The 26,691-nt window shown below is 39.8% G+C and overlaps 1 protein-coding gene and 1 non-coding gene across 3 annotated transcripts in view; one reads left to right on the forward strand and one right to left on the reverse strand.

Moving 5' to 3' along the window:
* The window catches only part of MRS2 (magnesium transporter MRS2), a 33,037-nt gene extending 7,476 nt beyond the window's left edge, over window positions 1-25,561 (reverse strand). Inside the window, exons 1-9 of one of the 2 annotated variants that reach the window (XM_081522202.1) lie at window positions 25,255-25,561; window positions 21,428-21,501; window positions 18,866-18,902; window positions 17,013-17,125; window positions 14,842-15,015; window positions 12,325-12,455; window positions 11,180-11,296; window positions 4,462-4,614; window positions 4,103-4,220 (exon numbers count right to left, since the gene is read on the reverse strand). In XM_081522202.1, the coding sequence (XP_081378328.1) occupies window positions 4,103-4,220; window positions 4,462-4,614; window positions 11,180-11,296; window positions 12,325-12,455; window positions 14,842-15,015; window positions 17,013-17,125; window positions 18,866-18,902; window positions 21,428-21,501; window positions 25,255-25,444 (1,107 nt within the window). In that variant the 5' untranslated portion in view covers window positions 25,445-25,561. The remainder of the gene's footprint in view (window positions 1-4,102; window positions 4,221-4,461; window positions 4,615-11,179; window positions 11,297-12,324; window positions 12,456-14,841; window positions 15,016-17,012; window positions 17,126-18,865; window positions 18,903-21,427; window positions 21,502-25,254) is intronic. The other variant, XM_081522203.1, reaches the window with a different exon arrangement.
* On the forward strand, window positions 1,634-1,740 carry LOC145519240 (U6 spliceosomal RNA). Its single transcript, XR_014063657.1, has one exon. It is a non-coding gene; the product is annotated as a U6 spliceosomal RNA (small nuclear RNA).
* Window positions 25,562-26,691: the final 1,130 nt, after the last annotated feature.

Here is a 26,691-nt window from a genome sequence, read left to right on the forward strand (position 1 = left end):
TCTTTCATTTAGGCTCTGCTCTAGGGTCACCTTCACAGAAAGACCTTCCTCAACCACGCTATCTCTACAATGCCCCTTGTCTCTCCTCCTGCTAACAGTCTCTCTCCCTTTACCTGGCTTTAATTTTCTTTATGCTTCAGTTCAGTCCAGTCACTCTGTCATGTCTGTTTGCGATCCCATGGACTATAGCATGCCAGGCCTCCCTGTCCATCACCAACTCCTGGAGCTTGCTCAAACTCATGTCCGTTGAGTAGGTGATGCCATCCAACCATCTCATCCTCTGTTGTCCCCTTCTCCTTCTGCCTTCAATCTTTTCCAGCATCAGGGTCTTTTCCAAAGAGTCAGTTCTTTGCATCAGATGGCCAAAATATTGGAGCTTCAGCATCAGTCTTTCCAATGAATATTCAGGACTGATTTCCTTTAGAAAATTTTCTTTATGGTACTTATTGCCTAACCTACCACGGATCTGCTTCTTCTCTCTCCCCCATAAGGGCAGGGATTCACTGCTGTACCCCCACCAGCTAAAAGCAGTGTTTAGTGTGTAACAGGCACCAAACACTGTTATCTGTAAGATGAATGAATCAATGTACTGCATTTACTTTTCTTTCACATCTTATAAGGAGATGACAAACACTGCTTCAGGAAGCTTATGATCTTTTTCAGGTGTGTGTGAGTGAAAGTTGTTCAGCAGTGTCTGACTTTTTGCAACCCCATGGACTATAGAGTCCACGGAATTCTCCAGGCCAGAATACTGAAGTGGATATCCGTTTCCTTCTCCAGGGGATCTTCCCAACCCAGGGATCAAACCCAGGTCTGCATCGCAGGCAGATTGTTTACCAGTTGATCCACCTATGATCTTTTGCAGACAAGCAATTCCAAATCTGCGGATCATGGCAAAGGGAAGTGTAGCATTATTTTGGCACAAATAACTAGAAGAGTAATTTTATTCAGCTGGGTTGGGGGTGTAGTCAGTGAGTCTCCTTGGAAATAACACAACAGTTGAAACCTGGGAGAGAAACAGACATTAACTAGGCAAAAAAAGAGGGGCTTCCCTGGTGGCTCAGTGGTAAAGAACCCTCCTGCCAATGTGGAAGATGCAAGTTCAATCCCTGGGTCAGGAAGATCCCCTGGAGAAGGAAATGGCTATCCACCCCAGTATTCTTGTCTGGGAAATCCCATGGACAGAGGAGCCTGGTGGGCTACAATCCATAGGGTTGCAAAAGAGTCGGACGTGACTTAGCAACTACAGACCAGACCAGGCAAAAAAAGGTGGGAGTTGAGAAGAGATGTGTGGAAGCAGTGTAAGAATACTGATGAATCAATGGACAATGAGGGCAAGATGGCTGCAGACAAGATGGGGATGTGGGCACAGCAGGCCAGGAAAAGCCTTACAGGCCAGGGAGTTTGAATTTCTATCTTAAGGACAATCAACATCACCTCCTCCCCCCGCGCCAAATAGTTTTACATAGAAGAGTGACCATTAGAACTGCTTCTTTTAAAGACCACTTTTTAAAAGGGACCACATTAAAACAGACATAGAGAACACACCTGTTAATTAGGACACAGAATTCAGCACCCGAGTGTGCCGGCTGAACGCAAATGCAAATTCATTTCTAAAGAAATCTCACAGTAGGTGCTCACTTTAGCACCACATATACTAAAATTGGAACAATACAGAGAAGATTAGCATGGCCCCTGTGCAAGGATGACATGCAAATTTGTTAAGTGTTCCGTATTTTTCTAAAACAGAAATACAGACCGGTGGAACAAGATAGAAAGCCTAGAAATAAACCCATGCACCTATGGGTACCTTATTTTTGACAAAGGAGGCAAGAATATACAATGGGGCAAAGATAACCTCTCCAATAAATGGTGCTGGGAAAACCGGATAGCTTCATGGAAAAGAATGAAATTAGAACACTTCCTAACACCTTACACAAAGATAAAATGGAGTAAAGACCTAAATGTAAGACCAGAAACTATAAAACTCTTAGAGGAAAACATAGGCAGAACACTTTATGACATAAATCAAAGCAAGATCCTCTAGGACCCACTTCCCAGAGTAACGAAAATAAAAACAAAAGTAAATAGGTGGGACCTGATTAAACTTAAAAGCTTTTGCACACCAAAGGAAGCTATAAGCAAGGTGAAAAGACAACCCTCAGAATGGGAGAAAATAATAGCAAATGAAACAACTGACAAAGGATTAATTTCCAAAATATACCAGCAGCTTATATAACTCAATACCAGAAAAACAAACAGCCGAATCAAAAAGTGGGAAAAAGACCTAAACAGACGTTTCTCCAAAGACATACAGATGGCTAACAAACACATGAAAAAATGCTCAACATCGCTCATTAATTTAGAGAAATGCAAATCAAACTACAATGAGATACCACCTCACACCGGTGAGAATGGCCATCATCAAAAAGTCTACGAACAATAAATGCTGGAGAGGGTGTGGAGAAAAGGTAACGCTCTTGCACTGTTGGTGGGAATGTAAATTGATACAGCCACTATGGAAGACAGTCTGGAGATTCCTTAAAAAACTAAGAATAAAACCACCATATGACCCAGCAATCCCACTCCTAGGCATATACTCTGAGGAAACCAAACTTGAACAAGACACATGTACCCCAATGTTCACTGCAGCACTATTTACAATAGCTAGAACATGGAAGCAACCTAGATATCCATTGACAGCTGAATGGATTAAGAAGTTGTGGTACATATACACAATAGAATACTACTCAGCCATAAAAAGGAATGCATTTGAGTCAGTTCTGATGAGGTGGATGAACCCAGAGCCTATTATACAGAGTGAAGTAAGTCACAAAGATAAATACCGTATTCTAATGCATATGTATGGAGTCCAGAAAAATGTTACTGAAGAATTTATTTACAAGGCAACAATAGAGAAACAGACATAGAGAATAGACTGATGGACATGGGGAGAGGGGAAGAGAGGGTGAGATGTATGGAGAGAGTAACATGGAAACTTACATTACCATATGTAAGATAGATAGCCAATGGGAATTAGCGGTATGTCTCAGGAAACTCAAACAGGGACTCTGTATCAAACTAGAAGGGTGGGGTGGGCAGGGAGGTTCAAAAGGGAAGGAATATATATATACTCATGGCTGATTCATGTTGAGGTTTGACGGAAAACAACAAAATTCTGTAAACCAATTATCCTTCAGTTAAAAAAAAAAAAAAAACTCACAGTAGGACATCTTCTGAAAGTACAAGGCTACAAGGACATGAAAACTCTGCCAGTGTTAAATATGGAGCAAAGTGAAAGATGCAAGTCTTGGAGTCTAAATCCTAGTTTTGTTGTTTCCTAGCTCTTTGCTCTCGGGCAAATTACTTATATTTTCTGAGCCTCAGTTTTTCTACCTATAAAAAAAAGCAGGGAAAATACATTCATTTTCAGACTTTTGATGACTGAATCAAAGCATTCAACTGCATGGCACATTGCCCGACATATAAGTAAAAAAAAAAAAAATCCCCCATTAACACTGCCTCACAGTGTAACACTGTTGTCAGATCTCTCCCACGTGCAGTTATCTGTTCTAGGAAACACAAGGTGAGTCCTAAACTACCCTATGTGACAGTTCCCTGGATCCCAGCACAGGCTCTGGTCTGTTCAAATCTAGGCCATTCTACACTATAGGGTCTAACAATACTGTTTGAATTTTAAATCATTTACAGTACACATTTTATTCCAATAAGCAACTATACATGTTAGAACTTTCTTTTTAAAATCCATTAAAGTAGTCCAAGGGGTTAAGAATCCACTGTGCAATTCAGGGGACATGGTTCAATCCCTGGTCCAGGAACTAAGATCCCACATGACTTGGAGCAACTAAGCCTACGTGCCTCAGTTACTGAGCTGATGTGCTCTGGAGCCTCCAAGTCACAACTGGAGAGTCCATGCACTGCAACGGAAGATCCAGCATGACAACAATGAAGATTTCGAGTGCCACAGCTAAAAACTGACCGAGTGAAGTAAATAATGAAAACAAAATAAAATCCATGAAAAAGAAATGATCTTCAAAATATTAAAAACCATCCCTAGATTATTGAAATAATACATTCTCACCTCCTCAAGGGAAGATTCCAGATTCATTCCAAAAGCAACTCCCATTAGCCCAAAGAGCGAAAGAGAGAAGGTTCCCATGGTCAACTGTAGGTTCAACCTCATCATCACATTACGGTGGCTGGGGAGGAGAACAACTGCTTAGATCAGAAAGGCCTACCAACCGAGCGCTGCAAATTCACTATTAAAGAACACATACGCTAAACATACACCTTAAAAAGACACTCCTATGTAGTAGTTATAAATGGTGGGATAATTCTTTCCAAAGTGGAAAAACAAAGCTAGCCTTAAACACTTTATTACCGTGCAATAATTACTTTATTAAAAAAAAAAATGGGTTGTTTTCTATGATACTGTCTTACCTGTCCAGATTGATGAATATGATACTCTGTGAATCATCGATCAGTGCCCTGAGTTCCCGAGCTGCATTGGAAAGATCCTCAGCTAATCGGTAGTAGTTTTCCAATAGCAACTCCATCTCCTCTGCATGGTCAATCCCAGCGCTGCTCTTTTCACTTTAATTAAAAGAGTTCACATAACTAACATGCCCCTGATACATGTGTTACACATTTAGTACCACAAAGCTTCCTGAATTAGTATACAATATTCAGTTATCCTCCGCTCCTGGGAGGGAGCGGAGAAGGGAGAGAGAGAACGGAACTGGGATGGGACTGCTCCTGGGAGGGAATGGTGAAAAAGAAAAGGTTTTCATCCCTGGGGAAGTTAACTCACTGGTGGGGAGATCAGCTGGGATGGGGGAGATGGGGGGCGGGGAGCCTTGGAAGAGAGTGCAGCAACTTGTTTGTGGAGGGCAAAGTGGAAAGACCTGCATAGTCAGTTGGTATAGGTGCCTGGCAATCTCCAGCCTCAGATGTTCCTTTGATAGGGCAGGTAGAGGCTGGGTGCCGAGGCTTAGGTTTCATCATGAAAATTACCCAATCAAAGCAGTAGACAGAAAGCCAAATGGGAAAAAAAAAGCAATAATAAGAGACCAATGGGATAATACAATAAAGTGTGCCAATCTACACATAAAAGTGATTCCAGAAGGAGAAGAGAAAAGGGGATTAAATATGTATTTGATGAAACCGTAGCTGAAAAAATTTGATGAAATTATAGCTGAAAACTATCCAAACCTAAAGAAGGAATCAGACATCCAGGTACAGAAAGCACAGAGGGTCCTAAACAAGATGAACGCAAACAAATCCACACCGAGACATACTATAAAAACAGCAGAAGTCAGAGAGGATTCTAAAGGCAGCAAGAGAAAAAGAGTTAATTACAAGGTAACTGCCATAAGGTTACAAGTTAATTGCTCTACAGAAATGATACAAGCCAGAAGGGAACAGCAAACTATGTTCAAAGTTTAAAAAGGGAAAAATCTGCAACACGAAGTACTCTACCCAGTAAGAATATCATTAAGGATGGGGAAATAAAGAATTATTCAGATAAGCAAAAAATAAAGAATACAGCAATACTAAACCTATCCTGAAAGAAATATTGAAAGGTCTTCTCTAATAGAAAAGAAAGATACAGTAAAGAGGAACTCACAGGTGGAAAGTAAAGCACTTAAGTTAGCCAGTATAGAGATCAAATAGGAAAAAAATCTATTTATGAAAGGAAGATAAACACAAGGAACAGTAAAAGGATAAACAAGATGTGATGTAAAAAAGGACATAAAATTCATAAAATATGGGAAAGGAGAGTAAGAAAATGTTGATTCTTATTTTTTAGAATGTGTTTGAACCTATATGACTATCAGCCTAAAGCAAGCAGATATAGGAAAGGGTTAACATACCTGAAAAACGGGGCAACCACAAATCAAAATCATACAATAGTTAAAAAAAAGGAAACAGAATAGACAGAGAAACAAGGTTTCAACTGGCAGTAAATATGTAAGTATCAATAACTACCTTGAATGTCAATGGACTGAGTACTCAGATCAAAACAGAATGGCAACCTGGATAAACAAATAAGAGCCTCCGACATGCTGCCTACAAGACAGCCACCTTAGGGCAAAGGACACATACAGATTGAAAGTGAGGGGAAGGAAAAACGTATTTCATGCAAATGGAAATGACAAGAAAACAGGAGTTACAATAGTCTTATCAGACATATAGACATTAAAACAAAAGCCATAAAGGAAAAGAAGGAAAATAAATAATGGAAAAAGGATCAATACAAGAAGAGGATTTTACAGTTGTCAACATAGATTGCCCCAAACACATAAAATACTAACAGATAAAAAGGGAGAAACTGATGAGAATACAATAGGAGACTTTATCACCCCATTCACATCAATGGGCAGATCTTCTAGACAGAAATATCACTATGGCAACACAGATCCTAAATGATAAAACAGTTAAGACTTAACTGGTATTTTCAGGACATTATTTCCAAAAAACCCAGAATACACATTCTTTTCAAGTGCACACAGAGCATTCTCTGGGACTGACCACACACTAGGACACAAAACTAACCTCAACAACCATAAGAGTAACAAAATTATTCCAAGCATTTTTCCTAACAATAGCATGAAGCTAGAAATCAACCAAAGGAAAAGAAATCCATATGTTACTAAAAAAAAAAAACAACAAAAAACCCAACAGGTCAACCAGGAAAACAAAAAGGAAATTACACACCTCCCTCAAAAACCAAGAAAAAAAATCTCAAATTAACAACCTAACATACGACCTAAAAGAATCAGAAAAAAACAAAAAGCAAAACCTCAAGTCAGTAGGAGTGAAATAATAAACATCAGGAAGGAAATAAATTGATATTTAAAAAAAATAGCAAAAAAACACCAACACCAGGCTTCCTTCATGGCACAGTGGTAAAGAATCCGACTCCCATTGCAGAAGACACAGCATGGGTTTGATCCTTGGTTTGGGAAGATCCTACATGCCGCAGAGCAACTAAACCCGCATGCCACAACCGTGCTCTAGGCCCAGGAGCTGCAACTACTGAAGTCCCGAGTGCCCGAGAGCCCGTGCTCCGAAACAAGAGAAGCCACTCCAATGAGAAGCCTGTGCACTGCTACTAGAGTAATCCCCACTTGCCAGAACCAGAGAAAGTCTGTGCAACAATGAAGACCCAGCACAGCCAAAATTAAATTAAAATTAAAAAAGTAAAATCAAGAACTGGGTCTTTGAAAGGATAAACAAAATCGATAAATCTCTGGCCAGTCTCACCAAGAAGAAAAAAGACAGAATCCAAATAAATTAGGAAATGAAAAAGGAGAAATTTCAACCGATACTGCAGAAATACAAAAAACCTTAAGAGAACACTATGAACAATTACACGCCAACAAATTTGACAACTTAGAAGAAATGGACAACTTTCTAGAAAGATATAGCCCACCAAAACTGAATTAAGGAGAAAAGATAATCTGAAGAGACTGATCACTAGAAGTGAAATAGAATCTGTAATTAAAAAAAAAAAAAAAAACTCCCTACAAACAAAAGTCCAGGACCAGGTGGCTTTACAGGCGAATTCTTCCAAACATACAAAGAACTTCTTAACACTCATCCTTCTTAAACTCTTCTAAGACTGGAGAGGGGGGAACACTCCCAAAGACATTCTAGTAATATGAAACTGTTAGTCACTCAGTCGTGTCTGACTCTGTGACACCATGGCCTGTCCACGGAATTCTCCAGGCAAGAGTACTGGAATGGATTGCAATGAAGCCACCATCAACCACCTGATAACAAAGCTAAACAAATGCCACCAAAACAGAAAATCACAGGCAAATATCTCCAATGAATATAGATACAAAAATTCTCAACAAAATATTAGCAAACTGAATCCAACAACATATAAAAAAGATCATGTACCAAAACCAAGAGGGATTTATCACAAATTCACAAGGATGCTTCGACATATGCAAAATCAGTCAATCAATGTTCAGTCATGTCCAACTCTTTGCAACCCCACGGACTGTAGCCTGCTAGGCTCCTCTGTCCATGGGAATTCGGGAGGCAAGAATACTGGAGTGGGTTGTCACACCCTTCTCCAATGGATCACCTCAACCCAGGAATCGAACTTGAGTCTCTTACATCTCCTGCATTGGCAGGTAGGTTTTTACAACTAGTGCCACCTGAGAATCCCCAGTGTAATACACCATGTAAATAAAAGTAAAAAACCATATGATCGTCTCAACAGATACAGAAAAAGCATCTGACAAAATTCAATCCATTCATAATAAAAACATAGTAAAAGCCACTTATGACAAACCCAAAGCCAATATGACCTTCAACAGTGAAAAGCTGAAAGTCTTCCCACTAAATCTGGAATAAGAAAATAAGGAGGCCCACCCTTACTACTTCTGTTCAATGTAGTAACGGAAGTCCTAGCCATGGCAAACAGACAAATAAAAGGTATTCCAATTGGAACAGAAGAGATAAAATTGTCATCATATGCAGATGACATGAAAATGCATAGAAAACCTTAAGGACTGAAGGAAAAAATACTACTAGATCTATAAATGAATTCAGCAAAGTGGCAGAATATAAGATTAACATTTGGAAATAAGTTTTACACTAACGATGAAATACAGAAAAGGGAATGTTAAAATTAAAGAGGAGTCAAAGAAATGGAAAGATATCCCATGCTCTTGGATTGAAAGAATATTGTTTAAATGGCAATACCACCCAAAGTAATCTACAGATTTAATGAGATCCCTATCTAATTACCTATGACATTTTCACAGAATTAGAATAATCCAAAAATTTATATAGAACCATGAAAAGCCCAGAACTGCCAGAGCAATCCTGAGGACACAGCAACAGAACAGGGGGCGTAACTCTCTCAGACGTCAGACAGTACCAGGCAGCTACAGTGATCACAACAACAGGGTAACTGGTACAAAAACAGGACTGCGGATCAATGGAACAGAACAGAGAACCCAGAAACAGACTCACACGCCCACAGTCAATTAATCTTTGGCAAAGGAGGCAGGAATATACAACGGGAAAAAGACAGTCTCTTCAGTAAGCAGTGCTGAGAAATTTGGACAGCTGCATGTAAGTCAATGAAGTTACAATACACCCTCACTCCCTACACAAAAATAAACTGGAAATGGCTTAAAGACTTCCAATGTAAGACATGATACCATTAAACTACAAGAGAGCAAAGGCAAAACGTAACCTGATGTAAATCGTACCAATATTTTCTTAGGTCAGTCTCCCAAGGCAAAAGAAATATTGATAAAAAAGAACAAGTGGTACCTAATCAAACTTAGAAGCTTTGCACAGCAAAGGAACAATTAAAAAAAAAGAAAACCCCCGAAAAGACAACCTACAGACTAGAAGAAAATATTTGCAAATGATGCAACTAACAAGGGCTTAATTTCCAAAATATACAAACAGCTCATACAACTCAATAACAACAAAAACCCAAAACCACATAACCCAATCGAAAAATGGGTCGAAGACCTTAATAGACATTTCTCCAAAGACATGAAATGGCCAGTAGGTACATGAAAAGATGCTCAAAATCACTAATTATTAGAGAAATACAAATCTAAACTACAATGAGGTACTACCTCATACTAGTCAGAATAGCCATCATCAAAAAATCTACAAATAAAAGCTGGAGAGGGTGTGGAGAAAAGAGAACCCTCCTATTCTGTTAGTGGGAATGTAAATTGATGTGGCCGCTATGGGACACAGTATGGCGATTCATTAGAAAAATAAAAATAAAAATTACTGTGTAATCCAGCAATCCCAGTCCAGGGCATACATACCTGGACAAAGCTATAATTCAAAAAGATATATGGACTCCAACGTAGCATATTCATAGTGTAGCAGCACTATTTACAACAGCCGAGACATTGCAACAACCTAAATGTCCATGGACTGATGAATGAATAAAGATGTGGTACAATGGAATACTACTCAGCCATAAAAAGAATGAACTAATGCCATTTTTGCAGCAACATGGATACAACTAGAGATTATCATACTGAGTGAAGTCAGAAATATGGCATAAATGAACCTATCTACAAAACAGACATAGAGAACAGACTTGTGATTACCTAGGGGGAGGAGGGGACAGAGAGGGATGGACTAGGAGTCTGTAGTAGATGCAAACTATTATATTTGGAATGGCTAACAACCAGGTCCTACTGTACAGAACAGGGAACTATATCCGATCTCCTGGGATAAACCACAATGGAAAAGAATCTTAAAAAGGTACATACATAGGTGTGTAACTGAGTCACTCTGCTGTATAACAGAAATTAGCACAAAACTGTAAATCAATTATACTTCAGTAAAAAAAAAAAAGTTACTATAGTTTTTTCCCCCTCTTTAGTTATACCCCCAATCCTACCAAAGAGGATAAGCAGGAATGAAGCACTCTGTAAAAGACACTTATAATGCATATTAGAGACAGATTTTGGCTTAAGAAGGAAAGCAAACAAGAGTTCAAGTGTTCGAGTTTCTGCTACTATATCTATCTGTTATAATATCAAGGGTTAGGGAGCCCTTTTTATTTTGTTTCCTTATTAAGATATAGATAACTAATTTCTCAAAATAATTAAAAAATCTGTACACACTACGGAAACTATGCACATTACAAAGGTGTCTGTATTAATCTCTGATACTGAAGTTACAAAGAACAAAAACATTTGAAAAGGCAGCATTTAAACTTGAGTATACACAAGAAGCATACGTGATTTTTAAGGTCATAAGAGATGAAAGGTCTATAAGATGAGTGTTTCTATATTAACCAGACTTAGAGACTCTGTGCCAGTGTCTCACTCGCCTCCCTGCACTCCATCCACCCTTTTCCCCATCCCTCCCGCTGACCTCTCCAGCAAAGTTAGCTGTGTACGTCCCTCTGTTGGTCAGGCATTTGAAGATAAAGGCAATGGCGTGTTTATCTTTATAGTTGTTGTATACAGAGCAAGCACTTAATAAGTCTTCATTAAATTCAGTTAGATGCAATGCAGAAAAGGAAATAATGAAACTGGGGATGAAAAGTGCACCCTCTGTTCCAGAAGAATGTCCTTCTTTATAAAAAGTTATCTGAAGAAGACAACTGATTCTGAGAAAAACTAACAAAGCATCCCTGTTCACTTACAAGACTTGTGGGTCACTCCACTTGGTCAGACAGAGCTCTTCCAGCAGCTCTTCTTCATCCAAGATCTCTAAAATGGACTCTTTGAAGATTTTAATATCTGTTTCTAACTCTGACAGGCTGTAAGAATAATTGTATAGAAATGATCAATAACATAAACCTATAAAAAATTTCCCTACAGGAGTAGTGCCTTTCTAATGTCTTATCAAGCAGACTCTCTTATACATTCATGATAAACACTGACTTGTAAAAAATTTTTGGTATTTACTATGCAATTTGAGAATCAATTCCCAATACAAGACTGTTAATATATTAAGTGATAAAATTAAACAATGATATACTTTTCAGCATATGTTATTTATCTCAGAAACACACAATCACTGTGATGTAAACTTTCGGGCCCAGAAATTTACTTTTATTCTTAATTATGGCAGTGATAATACAAGAAGAGATCATTTACTTTTATTTGATAAGAACATCCTAATTATTTTTGGCTAAAAAATGACTCAGGAATTTTAACTGTTAACTCTTGAAGGCATTTTAGGGGGTACAAATCCTGAGGGACTGATTGTTCAATCTGTAATACAAATTAATATATTAAATTCTGGAATGCATTATCATCAACAAACAAACAAAAACCTCATGAACTTTGGAGGGGAAAAAAATATGATTTGAATATATATCTGTCATTTAGTAGCTATTAAAGTTTAGACAAGTTACTTAGACTTCAATTTTCTTATCTCCAAAATGAGGACCATGTCAACAGGACTGATGACAGGTTGAGATGAGATCACACATATAAGAGACTGATACAGCATTTCATTGAAAACAGCTTTTCAATGAACATTAGTTTGTATGCCCCCTTTAGCTCAGCTTCCCACCTAGGCTACATTCCTACTTTAAAGTTATGAAAGACAGATTTTTAACACTAATGAAAACCAGATATGGCAATGAAAGCATTGCGAGTAAGTTTCAAAGTAAATAATGTCATTACCATTTGTAAGACTAGTTGGTATTTTTAAGATAGTTAATAATTACACTAATTTTGCACCTGAATTTATATTGAACATTTCACTCTTAAGACTACAGAAAGGGAAGTTTAAGACATTTGTGTCTAATTCCCAACTTGGTAAATCACCCATATTTACCTTTTGCCATTTTGTAGCAAGATGTGCAGTTTGCTTCTGTCTACAGAAGAATGTTTGGGATCCACTAAAGCGTCCAATGTCTCAAGGATCAGTGGTTGCAAAATGCTAAGTTTCCCCTGAAGGGTGTTGATCTAGATAACAACATGACCTTTCATAAGAATTAAAACAATCTTTTTAGAATACTCAGGGTCAGTGAATCCTCTGATTAAATACAGAAATCTAAAATAGCTAGGAAAGCTGGTAACATTTCAGAACATGGTTACTGTTGCAATGCCTATCCCAGATGATTAAAAAACTAGATCGCCTAGGTTAAAAGATAATCATGCATAATGTTGTTGCCAGGCTCCCATTTGGGTGACCTGAAATTAATTCCTGTAAGAGCTCTCCCCCTACAGACACTTAGTATGAAAGGAATGGAAGACTGATTAAAAGAAAAGCTGCCCTTCTGTGGTGAAAACGAACTTTACATCTGGTAAACAATACCTATGTTCTTTGTAAACAGAATAGGATATAGTTCAAAATTCCTATGAACAAAAAGCTTTTTTTGGAAAAAAGCTCTTTTAAAAAACAAAACATACCTTATACTTTAAAAAATAAAGTTGAAAAGTCAAATGCATATTTATTATTCACATTAATATAGGCACAGCAGGATTAATCATCAGGTGTGCACTGATACAGATATATGAATGTGCATGCTATGTTGCTTCAGTTGTGTCACTCTCGGCAACCCTGCGGACCACAGCCCTCTGTCCATGGGATTTTCCGGGCAAGAACAGTGGAGTGGGGTGCCCTTCTCCATGATACAGCTATACTAGCTGTTAAAATATTAAAATACTTCCATAACTGTTGGTACACAGCATGACAGTAGCTGAATTAAGTAGTGAAATTAATTAATAGTGTAAATTCCAACACACTCTCCACCCCAGCATGAGCTCCTGAGAGCTGATTCAGTCTGTGTAGCTTCACCACTGACCATTGTTCATGTACCTTCATTTCTTTCCTTCTATTATTTCCCTGCTTAGTGAGTGGGCTTCAACTAGCCACCATCTAATTGGCTGGTACTAGCTGATGCTGTTGCCTCATTAACCCCAGTAAGGAATGGAGCCATCTCCTACTACCTCAATAGAGCAAGGCAGACAAAGAGAAGGGTGCCAGGTACCACCAACCCCCCACCCACCTCATGCCCCCTTTATTCTCCCCTCTTCCCTCCTCTTCTCCCACTCTGGTTAGGATGCTCGTGGCACTGGCTCGTGCTTGTAGCCAGGTCCTGAACAGTACTATCCTGACTGATGGGGGAAGAATAGATGATGAAAGATTTGTCATGGCCAAGAAAGCAGTGGCCATCCTTGTTCAGAGCTTGACAGGATCCCCGGGCCCTCAGTGATTATCAATTTAATAGAAGAACTGTGAGAAGTATACACGATTCCTATGTCAAACTAGGTCTCAAACAGAGGCATCATTTAGCTACCTCAGACAAAGGATTGTACACACAAATCAAAGAATGGTTGGTAAGTAGCAGAATGATCTGATGAAACATTTGTATTATATTTATCACATGTAAGTGGTTACCCAACATACAATTTAGTTAGAGAATAAAATGGAATACAGCTAAAACCTTTTGGTATGTTCATTTATATCATATTTAAGATAAGTATTCTGAATTAGCATCCCTGAACAGGATGTCAGGATAGACAACCTGAGATGTGTTTCACTGAATGTCACAACATGACTGTTAAAGAGACTCTGTGTACTATACCTAGAGACTTTAGATCTATTTGAGTCATAAAGTTTAAGAATTAAGTACTTTCAGCATATAAGACCCTGAGATGTTTCTATTTGGGGGGAGGGTGTGGTTACAGAAAGTGCCATTAAATCAACACCAGTGCTTCCCTGGTGGCTCAATCGTAAAGAATCCACCTGCCAACACAGGAGATATGGGTTCGATCCCAGATCTGGGAAGATCCTACATGTCATGAGGCAACTCAACCTGTGCACCACAACTACTGAGCCTGTTCTCTAGAGCCCAGGAGTCACAACTACTGAGCACAGGTGCCACAACTACTGATACTGAAGCCCTAGCACCCTGGAGCCTGTGCTCAGAAACAAGAGTTGTTGTTTAGTGGCTAAGTCATGTCTGACTCTGTGATCCCATGGACTGTAGCCCACCAGACTCCTCTGTCCATAGGATTTCCTAGGCAAGCATACTGGAGTGGATAGCCATTTCCTTCTCCAGGGGATCTTCCCAACCCAGGTATCATACCCCAGTCTCCTGCATTGCGGGCAGATTCTTTACCATCTGAGCCACCAGGGAAACCCTGAGCAACAAGAGAAGCCACTGCAATTAGAAGCCTGTGCACCACAACTAGAGAGTAGGCCCCACTTGCTACAGCTAGAGAAGAGCCCACACAGCAACCAAGACCCAGCACAGCCAAAAAAAGAAAAAAACAAAGTGTCTTCCTCCTCAACAGCATTGTCAAATCAGAAAACATTAAAGAAGCTAGACAAACACAGGCTTACCCGATATTGCAGGAGTGCTTCTATAGCTCTAAACTCAAAAGGTAAAGGGTATGTGACAAGTTGGCCCTCTCCAGCCAACTGTGAAGGGAGTTCCCGGAAAAGCCACTGCTCCAAATTTAAATTACGATAATCTAGTATCAGCAGACACTCCGGAGTTATCACAGCTTTCAAATACTGTTAAAAAAAAAAAAAATATATATATATATATACACACACACACACACACACATCTGTAGATAGATATATGTACTCAGGCATATATGTAAGTTGTAGAGTTGTAGAGAAAAAGTAACATTCATAAAATATTTAGGATTTAATACTCTATTAATTTTTAAAACCTATTTATTTATTTGGATGCACCGAGTCTTAGTTGCAGCACGTGGGATATAGTTCCCTGTCAGGGATCGAACCCAGGGTCCCTGCATTGGGAGCAAGGAATCTTAGCCACTGGATCACCAGGGAAGTCCCAATACTTTCTTAATTTTGGACTAAGCCTAAACCAAATCACTGTTCATTTGGTTTTTCAAAAACAAATCAATAAAATAAAAAAACCAAGACTTTTTTTTTAAAGAAAGCAAGCCTAAAATAAATGGAAGTCTTAATACCTCTAACTCACTCTTATCAGAAACAGAACTAGAGTTAAATAAATTATGTATTTACTAGGATTTCCAGGGTAATCAAGAGAAATATAGAGAACAAAGGAAATAAGAGAAGGTCTTTTTATAAGTCAAGCATTCAGCAGACTTTTAAAAAAGATTTAGTTTAATCATGATTGGTTTGTCTGAAGCGGGAAAGTTTCCTTTTTAAAATATCACCAAAACATACTAAGCTAATTTGAAATCATAAAAATAAAATGTAGCCTTAGTGCTCTAATTTAGAGCACTGCGAAGTTAAAAATTTATTCTGAAGAGAAAAGCTAACATATTCTGTATTTGAAGAGTAACACAGAAGGGTAGCCTGTAGCCTGTGTACTAGTGATGTAAAAATTAGAAGTTCTTCTTTTACATTTTCCCCAACATTATAGAGCTGGCCCTTGAACAACATGGGCTTAAACCACGTGGGTCATTTTACATGCAGATGTTTCTCAGTAGTAAACGCCACACAAATACACGATCTGTGGTGGCTGAATTTGAGGAGAGGGAACAGCAGGTATGGAGGAACTCTAAGGTATACGTGTATTTTTGACTGTGTGGAGGTTCAGTGCCCCCACCCCCATCTAGCTCAAGGGTCAACTGTAATATGAACATTTTTATTCAGAAAAGTTGAAAAATTATACAGTGAATACCTATACATATACCAGTTAGCTGCTATAATTAACATTATTCTATAATCCATGTAAAATGAGTTCTACTCTTAACCTGTTATATTATAAAATAGTTTGCTTTATCACATACTTCCCTATCTCTTTACCGAAGAGGCACTTTTTAAAAAGTTTTGAAAGATGCTAGTTATTGATAATAAAAATGAAAAATGTGTCTTAAGAGAAAAGTCACTTGACAAAAGACTGCTTCCCTTAAATTTTTTTTTTTTTTTACGTTAGCCACTAAAATAACTTAAAGCTTTCTGTAAAAATAAAAAAAATTAAGATGATAAACTCTGGGTGGTCCAATGGTTAAGATTCTGTGCTCCCAATGCAGGAGTCCCCTAGTTTGATCCTGGGTCAGGGAACTAGATCCCACATGCTACAGCTAAGAACCCATATGCAGCAACTAACATCCAGCACAGCCAAATAAATAAATATTTAAAAAACAAAAGATGATAAACTATAAACACTACTTCTAGGCTATTTCAAAAACCAGAATATATTCTTAGTAGCTGAAGTTACACTGCTATTACATATATACTGAAAAAGTGTATGTATATGACTGAAAAAGTCTGTTATAAATCAAGAATCTTTCTCTTATTTCAGAAACCAGAGACTAAATTCAAAGAGTAAGAAAGGAGACCACAGTCAGACCTTTTCCATTATTAATAGAGCAGTGCTATACCTGCTGAGCGCAGGTATATAAACCATGTAAAATGAGTTCTACTCCTAACAACATGTTATATTATAAAACAGTTTCACGCATCTATTTTTTATTACAAAACTACCTTTAACCTATTGATCAAGATAGTAAGGAAGGAACTTTAAGATTGCAGTGGAGAAATGTAGATGAAATAAAATCCTTTACCTCCATTCGCATGATAATCCTATTGTTTCTGGTTGTGATGCTCATTAAATGCTGAAACCTCAAATCTCTGGCTTGAAGACCTAATTCTTGATATAAGTCAGTTTTCTTCCTTTCTAAAAGACAAATGTGTTCAATAAAAAGAGTGGGTAAACTTATAAACCAAAAAGTTTAGATTTTTATATCAGAGTACCCCTCCCAACACCACTGAGATAATCTTCTATTACTACCAGAAACAAGAGCTAAAATGGGTCCTTTTGCTTTTTTTGCAATATATGCCACTGCACTTTTTAACTTTTAATTTTGTATTAGGGTATAGCCATTTAACAATGTTGTGACAATTTCAGATGAAGAGTGAATGGACTCAGCCATATAGGTACACATGTATCCATTCTCCCCCAAACTCCCCTCCCATCCAGGCTGCCACATAACATCGAGCAGATTTCCATATGCTATATAGTGGGTCCTTGTTGGTTATCCATTTTAAATATAGCAGTGTGTACATGTCCATCCCAACTCCCTAACTATCCCTTCCCCCTGACTCTCCCCACTCCCCCTACAACCTAAGTTTGTTCTCTAAGTCTGTGAGTCTCTATTTTGTAAGTTCATTTGTATCATTTCTTTTTAGAGTCCACATATAAAGGATATCACACAATATTTCTCCTTTTCTGTCTGACTTAACTTCACTCACTATGACAATTTTTATATCCATCCATGTTGCTGCAAATGCCATTATTGCATTCTTTTTAATGGCTAAGTAATCAAAATGGGTCTTTTTAATACCCATTTCTATCTCAAAAACATACTCAGGCTAAATCTGGTTAAACTAATTTTTCTTTTCTCCTCTTAACCATACTTCATAAAATTTCTCTGCACTTAGAAAAACCCCTTGGGACCAGTATAAAAATCATAGTTATACATCATTAGAACTTACAGTAACAATTCCTAGCTCTAGATGCATGGATTTTTAAATATGAACTGTAGAGAACTACATTTTCTATTTTTTCCTTACTACTTTATCAAGTTCAGCATTTTAAATCTACGAACAGATAGGTCCAATTGTCTTTGTTCTTAGACTAATACAAAATGAGAAAATAAAATCACTAGATTCTCCTAGCTGAAAACTAAATTTGTCACCTAAGAAAAAGCAAAACAGATGAAGAAACTCAAGAAATCATGGTGGAAATAGGAGCATCTATTCTTATAGTATCAACCCACACCCGTGATAGAGCTCTAAGTAGAACAAGCTTTTGAGGCGATACTGAGCCAAAAAATACCCACTATACCCCACTAGGATCTCAGCAATAGCAGGAACAGGACTACAGGGTGGGAAGGACAGGGAGACCTGAAACCTGAGCTCAGACAGTAAAGTAATGCTGGGTTTCATTTTAAAAAGTAACCATCCACAAAAGCCATCGTTGGCAGGGTTTCAATGACTACCATCCAGTGCCCTGTCCCTCCTGTCCGCCATCACCCACTGCAACTGCAATGGCAGTGGTATTACTCGATTCTGCCTTCAACATGGCACAGGAGGAGATGCACATGAGGACCAGGGCAGTGAAAGGGAGACTAAGGAAGAGAAACAAAGGGAAAAGTGCTTCTCTCTTGGGTGCATACCAGCCAACGTTCTTACTTTAACATTCTGTTAAGAGTGAAAGTGGCTCCTAACCTCCCCTACAGCCCCCCAAAATTACAGTACAGGTCAGATGCTGCCAGTTCCAATTAGGGCTAATGGAGAAATGCTTAAGAAAGATCATCCTCAACACATCCATATATGCAAACAATATTCTACTCAAAAATATAATAGTTTATTTACTTCCAGTGGGTTGATTTAAAAGAATATTACAAATACTCACCAAAAGAAGTCACCTTTCCGTCTTTGTCAAATTTTGTCTGGAGACAGATAATAAAAACATTATTTTCTCCCAAATCAGCACATGACTTGTGCTATCATATCATATGGTATTATGAAAATAACTCTAAAATAATGAAGATATAAACCATATCTGCTGTTTGTAAGTTAAATTAGGTTATGAGTTCAGGATTAAAACAAAAAGTCCCCTTTCCTTTGCCAGGACAAATCTGACCTTGGATTATCTAACTTGGTTCCTCAGAAGATTTGATGAAGGATGTCAGCTGTGTCACCAGGCCATATCGTTTATGGTAAAAATGCCCAGTCACTGCTCGACAGGCCACACTGGGAAGACTCGGAATGGGTGATACCCGGTGGAAGCCACAGTTCTGCCTTTCCCGAGAACAGTGGCTCTTGTAACTGCCTGGGCTCCTTGCAGGAGCGTGCGACATGCCTCTGAGATGGTGACAAGAGATACTGGCACTAGAGAGCCTCAGGGGTCTAAGCCAAGGTGGATCTTGCACCCACCTTTGAGAATATCCTCTCCTTGTACCTGAGCTTCACACAGGGGGCCACAGGAGCCCCTGGATGGATGGAAGGACTTCTTTTGAAGAGAAAACACCAAATAATGCCCTTGTGAATTTCCTATCCTTTTGCCTTCTGAATAGACTGGGACCATACGTGGCTTATCTTGGGAATCTAAGTATTAATATCTGTGGGATGCTACGAGGTCTCTCTGGTGGGTGCTGCAAAATCAAAAAATATTTACAGAAAAGACCTCTTCTGATAGCGCAGAGAGGACACAAAGCAGAAACTGTACTTACTTCCTATAAAGCAGAGGGAATGTTTTCCCGTAATACTTGTGCACAAGTCTGAAGATGTCAAAATAATGTTAAATGAATTACTATGTGCTGGGCTGCATTAATTACTATTTAAATATGTATTTTCTGAAGACACACTCTAAGATATAGTTGAGGTACAAGTCCTAAATATGCATGCTAAGTTAATAATACCACAATAAAACTGCACAGTATATTTCAGCTTGCTTCTTGTGAGCAAAGATAACATTAATAGGAATATATAAGCACCATAAAACATCAGAGTTAAAGGGAAACCTACATCAAGGGAAGTTTTGTTTTGTGTAATATATACTAGCTTTCCTCCTTAAGCTTATTTCAAATACATACATCTGCTGCAGAAAATTTGCAAATAAAACTATTCGGTCACAAGTTTTAGAGAAAACCATGTTAATATTTTACTAAATACCCTTCCAGACTTATTCTTACTAAATACATTCACACTATGTACATTTCTTTGCAGTCTCTCCTCTGCTTTCAACTTAACAATGTATGGTGAAAATTTTTGCATCTCCGTCTTTATCTGTATCATTTTTAATGGAATTTTTTAATTTAAAAAAAACATGAGATCATACAAACTGATTTTTTAAAAAATGTTTACCTTGTAAAGGAACTCACATTATTTCAAATAACATCAACTGATTTTCTTAAGTGTTCTTGGTAGACAATGATTTCACCCGCAAAGAATCTTCTTTCAATATTTAACACCTGACTGTATTGTTTAATTAAACTGGCTAACTCCCAGAACAGTGAATAACAGTGACAACTTCTCCGTGCAGTTCTGGGAGTTGTCTTGTTCTGTATAGTTCATAAAGAAAGGCTATGTTAAAAAGCCTAAATAATAATCATGATATATAATGGCTAATATATACACTGAATACTTAACCATGTGTGAGGTATTATTTTTAAGGGTTTTACATATTTGAATTAATTTAAATCTCACAATTCTACAAGGTAGGTACTATTACTCCTAGTTTACAGATGAGAAAACCAAGGCACAAAGATATTATTGTAACGTGTCCAAGTCCATCCAGTTAGTAAGAGACAGAGTTGAGATCTGAATTTACAAACTCTGGCTCAGAGCAAGCACTTTCTCTAAAAATTAAGATTTGAAAAATTAAAAGCCTACACAAATGTTAGAAGAATATTACAACCAATTTCCATGTAACCTTGACCTAGAGTCGCCCTCTGTTAATATATGCCCCAATGGCCTTATTTTTCTCTAACTATGTCTGTGTGATACACACCATTTATGTTGTTTTATTCAATTTTTTTCTCTGAACCATTTCAGAGAACGTTGTAGAGATCAAGACCCAACAAAGCTTGCAGTTTTAAGTAATACCCTGTGCTGCCTTCAAAATGCTTCTGCATGTATTATGTTGCATAGCACAGGTTCAAGCCATTTTGTGGCTAATAGCCTTCAAGGACTTCTGAATAGGTTTCTGGAGCAATCTTGAGTATTCAACTAGGAAGCTCTGGATTGTGATTTGAGCACCCATTCTAGTACTAAGACAAGCTCTGCAGATATTAGCAAAGACTCAGGAGTGCTGGGCAGCAAATTTAGCTGGCACTCAAGTCACTGGCTAAACAAGACAATGACTTATACATTATAAAACTAAGGAAGTAGTATTATGGCTGATCAGTCCAGCCCAGTTAACTTAGTAAGTATGTACTCTCTGTAAGTCATCAAATGGACCACACATACTCACCACAGTGAACACGGGGGATACACTGGCTAAAGTGGCTTGAGACACATCAGAAGTTCTATTCCGGTAAATTTCACCTGAAGGATGAATTAGAGAATTCCTTGTGAGCGTATGATTGGTTTTCTCATATCGCTAAGATACAACTCTCATAGTTTGTAGGGGTCTTCCAACTATTTCACTATGTTGAAATATTATATTCCCAGAGGGAAAATAAACACTTTTAACATTTACAGGGGATTATGTTAGGTTTTGGAGAAGGCAATGGCACCCCACTCCAGTACTCTTGCCTGGAAAATCCCATGGACGGGGGAGCCTGGTAGGCTACAGTCTATGGGGTCTCTAAGAGTCGGACACGACTGAGTGACTTCACTTTTCACTTTTCCCTTTTCCCTTTCATTCACTGGAGAAGGAAATGGCAACCCACTCCAGTATTCTTGCCTGGAGAATCCCAGGGATGGCGGAGCCTGGTGGGCTGCCGTCTATGGGGTCGCACAGAGTCGGACACGACTGAAGCGACTTAGCAGCAGCAGCAGCAGCAGCATGTAAGGTTTGGCAAAACATGGTTTTTAAAAGTAATAGTTCAGGTGAGGCATTAGAATAATTTATGGATTCCAACCACCCCTTCTCCTTTCTAATTATTATTATATCTTGTAGTTGGACATCAAATGCGTAACGATGTTCTGAGATTAAAGTAAAACGCCTATTCCTTTTCATACAATGTAGAAAGGTTCTTAATGAAAGTTACATTGGAAGACATAGTTTAGAAAACATACATTCCGAGAACTACCTGACCTCTCTGCGTTCCAAATATCAAGACTATTTGATTAACCTATAAATTATGAAGGAAATGGCAACCTACTCCAGTTTTCTTGCCCAGAGAATCCAGTGGACAGAGGAGCCTGGTGGGCTGCTGTCCATAGGGTCGCACAGAGTCAGACACGACTGAAGCGATTTAGCATGCACGCATGCAGCCTACCGATTTTAACTCAATATTTCATTTCTTTCCCACTGATACACTTTAATTTTTAAATTATTTTTAAAAATGGGAGTATAACTGCTTCACGATGTTGTACTGGTTTCTGCTGTAGGTGAATCAGCTATGTGTGCATATACATCCCTTCCCTCTTGAGCCTCTCTGCCCCCGTCCCACCCCTTTAGGTCATCACAGAAGACCAAGTTGAGCTCCCTGTGCTATACAGCAGCTTCCCACTAACTGTCCATTTTACACGAGGGGTGTATGCGTCAATGCTGCTCTCTCACCTCATCCCACCCTCTCCTTACCCAGCATTTTCACAAGTCCGTTTTCTACATCCACTGATATAGAGTGAATACTTGTGAAATAATTCACTGCACTGGAACAAAGCCCCCAGTGAACTGGAATAAAGGCAAACCTTTACTTGAAAACGTGATTAGACTGAGTTGAAGAAAAGCTCTCAAGTATAACCAAGCAAATTTGATGCCTGAGAAAGGACACTGTTCACAGTACTAAACACAAGAAGCATGGGCAGAATTCCTATCCATAGAGTATGAAGCTATATTCTCATTTCTGATCTTATTCTTTCCTATACATTCAAAGACATAATTTGTTACCATCTGAGGTTTGTTGGTTCCCCTGCACAAACCACCTTATGAGGGTCAGCTGAATAAAAGTTACAGCACTACAAACTAGCATTTGCTAATAAGTCACAAGTTAGACAAAGTGTTACCTGGAGGTGAGAGTCAATTTCTAGGGAGGTTGATGTACAGGGTCCCAGAGGAGGAGAGAGGGGTCTGGGGCTCTTGAAGAGGAGATAAGGGTCTGGAGTTCTCAAGGAGGAGGAAAGGACAAAGGTCTTTTTTTTTTTCTCTACATTCCTTAGAGAGGAATTCTTTAGTTTTTTTCTAAGCCTAGAACAGATGATTACACAACAAAACAACTCAGTTTAAACTCTGTACTAAGGATTATATAACAACAATGCATCTTGCTTAAGGACAGTTTCTCCTTCCAGAAAACCTTCCAACTAATGCTGTTATCTTAAAACGTGTATTATGGGAGTGGGTCTGGTAAGATCTTTCTATTGTTAAGTTCTAATCCTGTTATTCCAACCAGTCCATCCTAAAGGAAATCAGTCCTGAATATTCACTGGGACGACTGATGCTGAAGCTCCAATCCTTTGGCCACCTGATGTGAAGAACTGACTTATTTGAAAAGACTCTGATGCTCGGAAAGACAGAAGGCGGGAGGAGAAGGGGACGGTAGACGATGAGATGGTTGGATGGCCTCACTGACTCAATGGACGTGAGTTTGAGTAAGCTCCAGGAGTTGGTGATGGACAGGGAGGCCTGGCGTGCTGCAGTTCATGGGGTCCCAAAGAGTCGGACACAACTGAGCAACTGAACTGAACTGAATCCTGTTATCTTAAATTGTAAATTGTGGAAGTGGGTCTGGTAAGATCTTTACAACCTTGAGACATTCTTTTGACTTGTAATAATTAAAACAGTATACAGCTCCCTTGGTAAGACTAGCAAGCACGGCACTCTCCGCCCCCCTCTGATGTCTGTGTCAGAAGCTTTCTCTTTCCCTTTTCACTGTAATAAAACTTCTGCCACACAAGAGTCCTGAGCAGTCAAGCCTGGTCTCTGGTCTCTAAATCATCTTCTTCAAAGATCTCGAATCTGACATTGTTCACCCTAAGGTATCAGAGGGAGATTCTGAATCTCAATGCTTGTCCTAAAAGGTTAGAGTGGCTGAGCCTGGGTTCCCAGGCAGTTAGCAAAGTAAGGGAATATGAAATGTAACCCAATTTGGAAAGACTCTCCTAATGAGTATGAGGAAGCAGGTGGAGATAGTGAGCTACTTTGGGAACGTTTTGAGAGTACAATTGAGAAAACTTGTTTGAGAACAGTTTTGAGAAGCCATACATGCCTTGGGTTTTTGAGCAGTATTAGCACCCACATGGAGAAGGCAATGGCACCCCACTCCAGTACTCTTGCCTGGAAAATCCCATGGATGGAGGAGCCTGGTAGGCTGTAGTCCATGGGGTCGCTAGGAGTCGGACACGACTGAGCGACTTCACTTTCACGCCTTGGAGAAGGAAATGGCAACCCACTCCAGTACTCTTGCCTGGAAAATCCCAGGGACGGAGGAGCCTGGTGGGCTGCCGTCTATGGGGTCGCACAGAGTCGGACACGACTGAAACGACTTAGCAGCAGTAGCACCCATATTGTCACACTTCTGAAAATGTCAAGGTATCATCGCGGTTTATCATTTATGGGGGAAAAAAACCACAAAACTCAGACTTCTACCTCCATCCCCTTCTATCTGGTTGGTTACACAGTACTTGAAGAAAAGTCAGATCTTTCTCAGAAGCAGTTCCTTAAGTCTTCAGCCTCACTATCCTTTTCCTGAGCAACTGGACAAATGTCTAAATGTGTCCGTTCGAAAAAGACAGACAAGAAAAATACTTATAAAAAACATTCCAGGTAGATAAGCCTTATCTTGGTTTCAGCACTATCATGATGCATGAGAGAGAAACTCTTTTAAAAACCTTCTCACAAGCGCACTCAGCCCTTTTTGCAGCGGGACCGGTGGGGAGGGCAGAGGGCTGGCGGGACTCTAGCAGGGCCAAGGGGGCGGTGTTCAGTCGAGTTCGGAGCTGATGGGACACAGCTCCGCCCGCAGACCTGGGCAAGAGGGCAGGACCTAGGTGCCCAAGGGCCGACTCGGAGGCCGAGGACCGAGCAGGCCGCGGGGCAGGCAGCCACAGCCACGTGGGTTCGGGCGGTCGGGTCTGGCCCTGGGGTCAACGCAAACCCGGCGTCCCGGGACTGAAGGGCGGGGAGATCGGTACCTGTCACGGGGAGCCGGCGGTGCCAGCACAGCGGCGAGGCCCGCCTCCTTCCGAGCAATTCGGCGGCGCGGCCGTAGGCGACGACGGGGCGAGTGCCGGGGGTCAGGCCCAAGGCCAGAGCACCCAGGGTGCGCCGGGGCAGCCCCACCGCGCGGGGCAGGATCTGGGCCAGGCTCCGCAGGCATTCCATGGCGCTGGAACGAGGAGGACGGAGCTGCGAGACCCCAGCCCTTCATGCCGGACAGTGGCGGGGCGGCCGGCACTTCGCGACCCCGCGCCAGCGCCCAAGCTGCGACCGCGGCATACTGGGCATGCGCGGGGCGCGCCGCGCCTGCGTCTAATTTCCCGCGCATGCTCCGAAGAGGCCTCCGAGCGCGTCCCTTGTCGCTCGGCCAATCAGAGCTTTGCTTTCTGCACCTGTGCGTGTATTTGTAAAAGTGTAGGTAGGTGGGGCGCGTGTAGCTGCGTGAGTTGAACTGTCTAACCTAGGTTCGACCCTTGGGCCTTTGCAGTGGTCTGGTCGGCGCGTACAGTGTTGATTACTTCTATTACCTAGTAGTCATTAAATGTGAAAAAATACGCAGCGTCTATATAATGTTTTACAGTTTCTGGGGCATTTTCATACAGGTGCAATCTGCAATTTGGATTTTATTTATTTTTCCTCCCAGTTACGTTGCCCTCCGAGATAAGAAATCTTCCCCCACACCCGCCGGTGGGAGGGTTTCCTGGTGCTTGGAAATTCCTCCTCTTACGACTCCCTCCCCAGGACGGGTCTCCGTCCCTAGCTCTTTTGTCTCTCTTTTTATCTTTTATAATTTCTCCTACCTGCTTTTGAAGATAATGCGCTGTCTTTGTGGAAGCCTGACGTCCTCTGCCAGCCTTCAGAAGTAGTTTTGTGAAGTTTGGTCAGCGTTCAGATGTTCTTTCGATAAATTTGTGGAGGAGAGAGTGGTCTCCCCGTCCTATTCCTCCGCCATCTTAGCCCCGCCTCGCAATCTGCAATTTGGAAGTTAGAAGTTATTACCCATTCCCAACTCAACTTATGATTAAGTTTAATGCCGCAAAAGTAAACTTTCATATGGAATGATATGTTAAACTTTTTCTAGTGAAGACGGAGGAACATAAATGCGGGGGCTTTATATTCTGTATTTAATCAAATGTAAGATAATATCAATTTCAAGGTGCCATTATTTTATATACCACCAAGAAGGAAAAGTCGCTGATAAACTTTGCTCTCTAATTGTATCATTTAAGAGTGACCTCAATTTCAGCCTTGAAAATATGAAAAAAATGAGGCTTAGAATTGATTAAATACAACATATATGCATATTTTAAAAGTGTGAGTTAATAGACTTGCCCTTCCAAGTAGAAATGCAAGGTAGACACAAATTTCACAGATTTCCATTCAATCACTATGTATAAACACAGAGCAGAAAC

This window comes from Giraffa tippelskirchi, chromosome 8 (assembly GCF_054371585.1).
Source record: "Giraffa tippelskirchi isolate mGirTip1 chromosome 8, T2T-mGirTip1v1.2.pri, whole genome shotgun sequence".
Taxonomy (NCBI): domain Eukaryota; kingdom Metazoa; phylum Chordata; class Mammalia; order Artiodactyla; family Giraffidae; genus Giraffa; species Giraffa tippelskirchi.